This window comes from Balaenoptera physalus, assembly GCF_965194825.1.
Source record: "Balaenoptera physalus genome assembly, chromosome: 4".
Taxonomy (NCBI): Eukaryota; Metazoa; Chordata; class Mammalia; order Artiodactyla; family Balaenopteridae; genus Balaenoptera; species Balaenoptera physalus.
Genome location: NC_138891.1, coordinates 78,371,774 through 78,380,009, shown reverse-complemented (window position 1 = coordinate 78,380,009; position 8,236 = coordinate 78,371,774). Strand labels below are relative to the sequence as shown.

General features: G+C 40.7%; 1 protein-coding gene across 1 annotated transcript in view; it reads left to right on the top strand.

Annotated features, from left to right (window-relative positions):
• Positions 1-303: 303 nt before the first annotated feature.
• FAM162A (family with sequence similarity 162 member A) overlaps positions 304-8,236 on the top strand; it is a 31,472-nt gene continuing 23,539 nt past the window's right edge. Inside the window, exon 1 of the mRNA XM_082459503.1 lies at positions 304-462. Within this exon, the coding sequence (XP_082315629.1) occupies positions 429-462 (34 nt within the window). The 5' untranslated portion in view covers positions 304-428. The remainder of the gene's footprint in view (positions 463-8,236) is intronic.

Here is an 8,236-nt window from a genome sequence, read left to right as displayed (position 1 = left end):
CTAGGCAGTGTGATTTCGGGGTCTACAGGTCACAAAAGTCCTACGGTAAGCACATTACTTTTCTTCTATTTTAAACGGATACTTTCTTAGGTGCAGAGAAGGACATTGCAAAGGCCCTCGAAACCAAGACTCCAATAGAGCACTTTTAGGGCCGCCTCCAAGACGCGGCGCCAACAGAGGTGGGGCTGGGCAGGGCACGCTGCCCGCCCAGTCTGACCGCCAAGCACGACCCACACGCTCCTCGCTTTTAGCAGGCCCCGCCCATCGCCCGGGCGTCACGCATGACCCGTTCGCTCTGCCCTCACCTCCCATAAGCCCCGCCCCAGAGTCCTGCTCGGGGTCCTCCGTTCGCGGCGCTAGGCGACCTTGAGCTTACCCGCGCCACCGCTGGCCTTGGGGCACTGTGTTGGTCGGCGGAGTAGGCGGCCATGGGGAGCCTCCGCGGCCTGCGCCTGGCGGCTGGTGAGACGCGGGCCGGGCAGGGGGTGGGCGGAAAGCCAGGTCGGCCGCTGTGGGTGGAGGAAGCCTGCAGCGTTCTCAGGCATGGTAGTTGCTCGTTCCATTACGCTTTCCCCTCGGGTAGTTCGGAATCCAACCGCAGGGTAGTAATAGGGGGAGAGAGCAAGGGGTGAGCGAGCAACTGGTAAGCAGGACACTGCGGACTAGCTGAGAGTGACCCTCGCACCTGGCTCTGCATCCACCCAGCTGCCACCAACGTAACGAGCCCTTTTGCTCCCGGATCACTTATCCGACCCCCAGCCCCTGTGAGCTCAGTTCTTAATGGACCTCCATCCCTAAAACTACCCCATTGCCTGATTCATTCAGCTTTCCACGAGTCTTGAGCCTCCCCCTCCCCGCCACTCCCACCCCCACCATCTCTAGAGTTTATCTCTGAGAGAAAACTTCGAGTCTAGAGTTTCCTACCTATTTGGTATCTGATTAGGCAAGGGATGTATGATCTCCCAGAATAACAGTAATTGTTTTCCTAAAATGGGGGGGGGTACATTTCTTTTAAATAATTCTACAATAAAGTGCTTTGAATTTCTTGGAGGAAAGTGTTATGTAAATGCAGGATCTGTGGTTTGTTTCCCTTGTAGACATTTGTGTAATGACTATTTGGAGTCAGAGTTTAATTTGCCTTCTTGGGGAACCAGTAGAGCCTTTGCTTAGTAGGGGCTGAGAAATCAGAGTGTTTGCCTCTTGGCTGTTTTCTAGGCACCAGGGCAAATCACACTTTTGGCTACCTTTATGAACTTTGATAAGGTGTAATGATTGATTCCGTAGTACCAAAACGTTGTTTAATTCAGATTTTACAAGAAGAATCACCCTAAACTTGACTATTGAGATAATGCAAATGTACATTGTAAATGTAAATGAAATAATGTAAAAAACAAAGAAGTTATCCTTGACATTTCTTATTTTGCATTTCAGTGGAGAATGGACTGGAAAACATGTCTCATGCTGAATATTATTTACTTCCTTTAAAACAAATACCCTTTCTGCTAAAAGAGATTGATTTCATTGATTTGTTCAGTTTAGATGAACTAATTCCCCTAAAATCTTTTGTACACATCCTGTTAACCTTTTCAGCAAGGTAAGTGAAAGAATCATTGCTCTGTAAAAAAAACCCTGTAAAAGGGACTTTGACTACAGAACCAAGACTGAGTGTTTGTAAGTAGTTCATCTTCTTGCCTTGAGAATATATTTATGCACTATAAGGATTCCAAAGCCTCTCTCCAAACTTTTGACGTTTAAGAACTTTACCACTGGGCACTCAGTCAAAACAAAATTCCTTGAGCAGTTTAAGAACAATTTATTTTACTCCAGATAGATCCACTAAGGATGTTATATGAGCAACTCTTCCCAAAGGATCTCTGAATGTCTGATGTTTTGTGAGCAACTTCAAGCAATTTGCTCCTTCACCCACTTTTGCCCATTTTATTTCTAAATACTTTGACCTACATTGTTTTACTTGATTGATTTCTCATAGTAGCCCTCTTAGGTAAGTCTTATCGTCCCCTCTCCATTTTACAAGATGAATAAACATGGGTCCGAGGGTTAGATGACTTGTCCCAGGTTGATCCGCCATAAAATGTTAGAGTCAGGAGATGAGTCAGTGCCCTCTAATTCTGGAACTTGTGCTCTTTGCTTTGTTCAGACTGCTTGTTCAGATATATGTGTACATGTATTTGTCATAGCTAATAGGGTCTCTTTGGTGTGAAATGGAAGAGTCAGGAAATGCAGATTTACTTGTGAAATGGAAGCAGTCATTCATATGCAAATGGTTTTCAAGTAAGAGCGATTTAACTGGCAACTTTACTAAAGGAATGGTAGATCAGATAGAAACATAATCTAGGCATACCTCATTTATCCAGAATATTATTTGGAAGAAGATACTTTAGGTGAATGAAATTTCAAAAAGCCAAGGCTTAATCCTTTAAATGATGGACCCTTATTTTTAATTGTTTCTGTTGGAAATCTTTACTATGCTCCCTTAACAAACAGAATGTAGGCTTTTACAATCTTGAATTTGTTTACTGTTTTGTAGATGTACCAATAGGTCAGGGTTGTTAACTTTTGGTTCTTGGACCCCTTCACAGATGAGAGGTCCTGTGAACCTCTGAAATTGCATTCACATTTTTATGATTATATGCCTGTTTGGGGAAGAGAGGATCCATAGCTTGCATCCATTACTCAGAGCAATCTGTGCTAAGCTAAAAAGCACTTTTATGATGATTTGGAGCTACATGGCTATTGACACACACTACTGTGGGTTCCATGAGCGTAAAGATGGGGTCTGTTTTGTTTTTACTAAATCTTCAGCACTTACCAGTGTCCAGCTCATAACAGATAGGCAATAGATACTTTTTGGAATAATTGTTTTTAATATTTTATTATTTTTTAATAAAATAATTGTTTTTTTATAATTATTACTTTCTATATAATTATTAGATCAAAGGAATGGAATGGTCTTATAAGACTGTTTCTTCACACCTTCAGAAAAGATTTACTGCCCTAATAAACTCCTTTGACTTAACAGCAGATTTTAAATTGAATTTATTATTGTTATTTTATCAATGCAGTGGGCCATGAGCAGCCTCCTTGTCAGTTTTACCCACATCCTAGAGCATTAGAATCAATGGATAACTTAAAAGTCATGTAGTCATGTAGTACCCTAAGTTTACAGATGAGGAAACTTAAGGCCCAAGAAGGAAATTGACTTGCTAAGGGTCACACAATTACAAAGCTGGGAATATCTCCTGGTTCCCATTCTGATTTTATTTCTACTACATTCTGCTCCTTCATTGTACTTTTTGTTTGTTCTTACTAATCAGCCCTAAATGAGTACATGCCCATTTTTACCATTTTATGCCTCCAGTCTTTGGCTTTGCTTATCACTCCCTCCAGGTCTTACCAACAGGTTTTTACTGAGCAAACACTTTGTGCCCTGTTCACTATGAAAGCTCTGGAATGAGTGGACTGCCACTCTTCCTAGGGCTAAAGTTTATTGCAATGGATAAGCAGACCTATATAATATACCTGGAGAGCTTATACAAGACAGTATATGTTAAGTTCTAGATTGCAGAACAGATTTTAAATGCTGCTCTGGTGTCCTGAAGCTGGTTCCTCCTGGCTTTGTGCATATCTCTTTCCAGTTTCACAGGTAGTCATGTTACACTGGTAGCTTGAGATCTGCCATGGTGAGGGTTATTGGCAAACACTACAAATCAGGGCTTTTCCCCACCAAACCCCTCCCAAGAGCCAGCATACCACTGGCTTTAAGAATTCAGAGATTGAGGGTTATTTTCCCTAAACCATGTAGCCTCTGAGAGCATAATCTGACCTTAAATATTTTTACCACTTCATCCTCATTTTCTTAGTGTTGACTCAAGTTGCAATCCTTTTTTTTTAATGAAAGTACATAGAACAGAAAATTTTACAATTCATCCCAAATGGTAAGAGTAAATATTGTTTTAGTCATATATATGTACACACACATAGGTATGCATATATATAAATGTATGTGTCTGTATTGGTGTACTTGGTCATTAAATAAAACGCATTTTTCCCTTTGGGAAAAAAAAATTCAGAGAAAGGAAAAGTAGTGTAGGTTAGGGTTGATTATCTACTGAAGGTTCCATTGAAACAGAAGGGATGGGAGAGTGACACGAGCAAAGGTGGGGGCAGTAATGAGTCTGCAGAGGGTGTGGGGGGAGAAAGGGCAGTAGGGAGAGAGGATTATCTTGGATTTTAGGAGGTACTAATAGGAGATGCGGTTTGGCCTTTGAGGGTTTGAACCAGATGAATTTGGACAAAAAGGAAACCTTCAAGAAGAAGTCATTAAAAAATATTTTTGGAAAATTAACATGGTCGCTGCATTCAGCATGAATACCTGCTACCTATGAAAATATTACAGTAATCCGTAGGTAAAGTGATGATGAGAATGACAAAAAGGGAATGTATCTAGGAAGTATTTTGAAGAAACTATTAGTATGACTTTCAGACAGAGTAATTTAAGGAAGACGTAAAGACTGAAGTTTTTGAGCATGGAGGACTTAAGGAGTGCTACCCCATTGTCAGAAATAAGAAAGTTGGGAAGGCTTACTGGTTTGGCAGAGAGGATGGTGTACTATTGAGTGGGAGGTGGCATTGAGTTATAGGTGAGGGTGGAACCTCAGTCACAGACCTGAGGACAAAGGAGGGGTAAAGTTAGGGAAATATATGGGAGCCATCAGTGTAGAGCTGATTATTAAAACAGAATGGAGGAGTCCTCCCTGAGCAGTGCAGGACAGAGGCAAAAACTGAACCTTGGAGGCCTGACATAGTGTAAGCAATAGGAAGTGGCAGAGGATATTAAAGAAGGTAGATCACAAAGATCAGAGATGAAGGGAGAAAACGTGGTGGTGTGATGTAAGGGAGGACTGAGTCCTTGTAGAAGGATGAGATCATTAGAGTCAAATGGCCACAAAGATGGGAAGAGGAGAGTCAGATGAGCTAATGAAAAGATTCTAAAAGACATATTCATGTGACTAGAAAGGGATCACTAATTTACAGCAATTTTAGTAAAATGAGTGGGGGAAGAAACATTGTAGTTAACGTGTGGGTGATGGGGTCAAGATAGTAAATACATGCCACTTATTCAGTCACTTGCACTATGAAAGGAAGGAGGTAGTATTTTATTTATAGGAGCTGTTGAGAACAAGTGAATGTTTTGTTTGAGATAGTGGACCCTCAGTACCACTGTGGTGTAATAAGTCAGGAATTCTCATCAACTACCCGTAGATGTGTAAATTGATTCAGCCTTTCTGGAAAGCAGTTTGTTATATATTTTAAGAATCTTAAGGTTGGACCTAGAGATTATCATACTAAGTGAAGTAAGTCAGAGAGAGAAAGGCAAATATCATATGATATCACTCATATGTGGAAACTAATTTGTAAAAGATACAAATGAACTTATTTACAAAACAGAAGCAGACTTATAGATATTGACAATAAACTTATGATTACCAAAGGGAAATATGGTGGGGAGGGATAAATCAGGAGCTTGGGATGAACACACACACATTACTATATATAAGATAGATAACCAGCAAGGACCTACTGTATAGCACAGAGAACTCTACCCAATATTCTGTGATAACCTATATGAGAAAAGAATCTAAAAAAGAATGTGTATATGTATATGTATAACCGAATCATTTTGCTGTACACCTGAAACTAACACAACATTGTAAATCAACTATACTCCAATAAAATTAAAATATTAAAAAAGAAAAAGAAATCTTAAAAGGGTTCATGTCCTTTAACCATCATATCCTTTAGCCCTCCACTACCAGGATTCTATATAAGAAAATAACCAGAAATGCCATTAAAGATTTATGTAGAAAACTATTCATTGAAATATTTGTAATAGTGAAAAATGGGAAATAAATTCAGCCATAGGGAATGATTAAATTCAGGTTATATCCATTTGATGTTATACAGGTATCAAAAGTATTTTTTAATTAATCTTGGAAAAGTGTGACATAAGCAAGATATGGAATTATCTGATTTTGGAAAATGTATATGTTGTGTATAAGTATAGGAAAAAGTCTGGGAAGAAATACACCAAATTGTTATCCCCAGATGGTGTGATTATGGATGCTTTTGTTTTTCTTCATATGTTTGTTTTTTTAGTTTCCCAAATTTTCTGTTATGAGCAAGTGTTAACTTTTATAAGTTAAAAGGTTTTTCGTTTGTTTTAAGAGTGGAGAGGCAATGTTTGGCAGGAAAAAGGCAGTGGAAAGGAAGGATCTAGAGTTTATGAGAATTTTGGTACAACATCTCTCAGCAAGAAGGGTCACAGATGGAGTGGTTCAGAGTGAAGGAAGGACTAGAGTTCTTCCAAGCCTGCAGGGATGGATGAGAAAACAGATGGAGAGGTAGGGAATCTGTTTCTGTCACAAAACCTATTTAGGTCAACAGCTAAGGCAGAGAGAGTTTCAAATAGCCACTGTTGGGAGTGGGCTGGAATGATGGGCGGAAGAAAGATCACCATGGAGTGGCCCCGTATCACTGAAGTTTGGCCACCAGATACTTGGATACTTTTCTTTCCATAGAGCCCACTCCCCCACCCCAACTTAAAAAAACTGGCCAGATTCCAAAGGTTTATTTATACATCTATTTTTAGAACTCTTAAGATTTTTTTCCCATAGAAACAATGTTACAAATGGTAGTTAGGGTTCTAGCCAGCCCACAAAAGCTCATAATGTCAGTGTGTCTTGCCCATTTTTCCTTCCTAGAATTTTTCACATCTGTTAGTTCCTCTGCGTTAAGACCTATAACTGTCCTCTTTCCTTTGCACAACCCACTTGAACTCTACAGTGTTGTGACACCACTGAAAATGTTTCCACATTTATGTCTACCCACTTCTGCTCCCTTTACCCTACTTCTCCCCCACCCCTAGCCTTCCCTGCATTCTGCACCCAGATTTATCTGCCATAGTCACCATGGTTAGTGTTACTTTCCTGCTCAAAACTGCTCTGCCTGTTTCCCAAAATCTTTTTGGGGTATGGCAGACAAAAGGCTCTCACTGTGGGGAAGCATGGATAGGCACAACTCTCAGAGCCAGAGTGCGTTAGGCCAGTATCATCACTTAAATTCTCAACCCTAGAGCACCGGCAAGGGTATTAGCAAGGCAGTTAGGCTTGTGAGCACTGGTTGCCTGGCAGGCAGATGGAGAATTCTCTGTCACATACAAGAGCAGGGCAAGTCATTGTTTGAAGCCAGAAGAAATCCATCCCTTTTCAGAATAGTTGCAGACAGGAGTCTGCAGTTGCAGTCAAGCTGTTCAGGTCTCATCGCTGAAAAATCTCAGAGCAACTTAATGGTTCAGGTTTGTTCATTTGTTTTGTTGTGGTCAGCCTTTAGGGCATTCCCACCCAGCTTCTCGTAATGTAGAAAGCAAATCAGTGGTTTTTCTATTCTAAATGAGCTCTGGGTGGGAATAAGAGCTCCAGCTTCCGTAAGTGACATAATTGCCCTAACTTATTCTTCTTTCTAGTAGGTTTACTGAGCAGCTACAAACATTTGACATATGATTTCATCATAACTATAAAATACAGAATTGACTAGATAGCCTATGTGTAGGAACCTTGCCATCCTCAGGATAAGCATACATTTAGTTTTTTCCTCCTGAGACTTAAAATTGACTCTGATTCACAAAACAGACTTTCAAAGTTCCTTATTCAGACTTGCTTTTTCCTATCACAGCAAACATTTCAGGACAAGCAGTATCTTATTTCAATTCTAGAAGGATTAAATAGGCATTTGTGGGCTAGCATGAATACCGCCTAAGTATTTAGATCAAAAAATCTTTCCGTGGGACATGAAAAAGGAATATTGTTGCCCCATAAACAAGGTGCTTCTCCCAGCCAGGATCATGGTAGCTCCTGGCCTTCTGGAACACTAGGAAAAGAGTAAGGTGGCAGGGCTGAGAGTCTCACAGCCGTGTGCTCGGGTCAGCTCTGTAGCTCTGGTCATTCATCGTGAGATAATGAGACAGTGGCTGTTTATCCATGGGGGTCCTCCAGCTGCTGTGGAGGAGGGATGTGAAATAAAGCCTTTTCCACGGAGGATGAGGATGAGAACATGGAGGGTGAGCTGTAGAACAGTTCACACTGCATGTCGCCAAGTAACTGAGAAGTGTATTAGAGACTGCATGCTCTGTAAAATCTGAAAGCTGGGGGTATTTTAA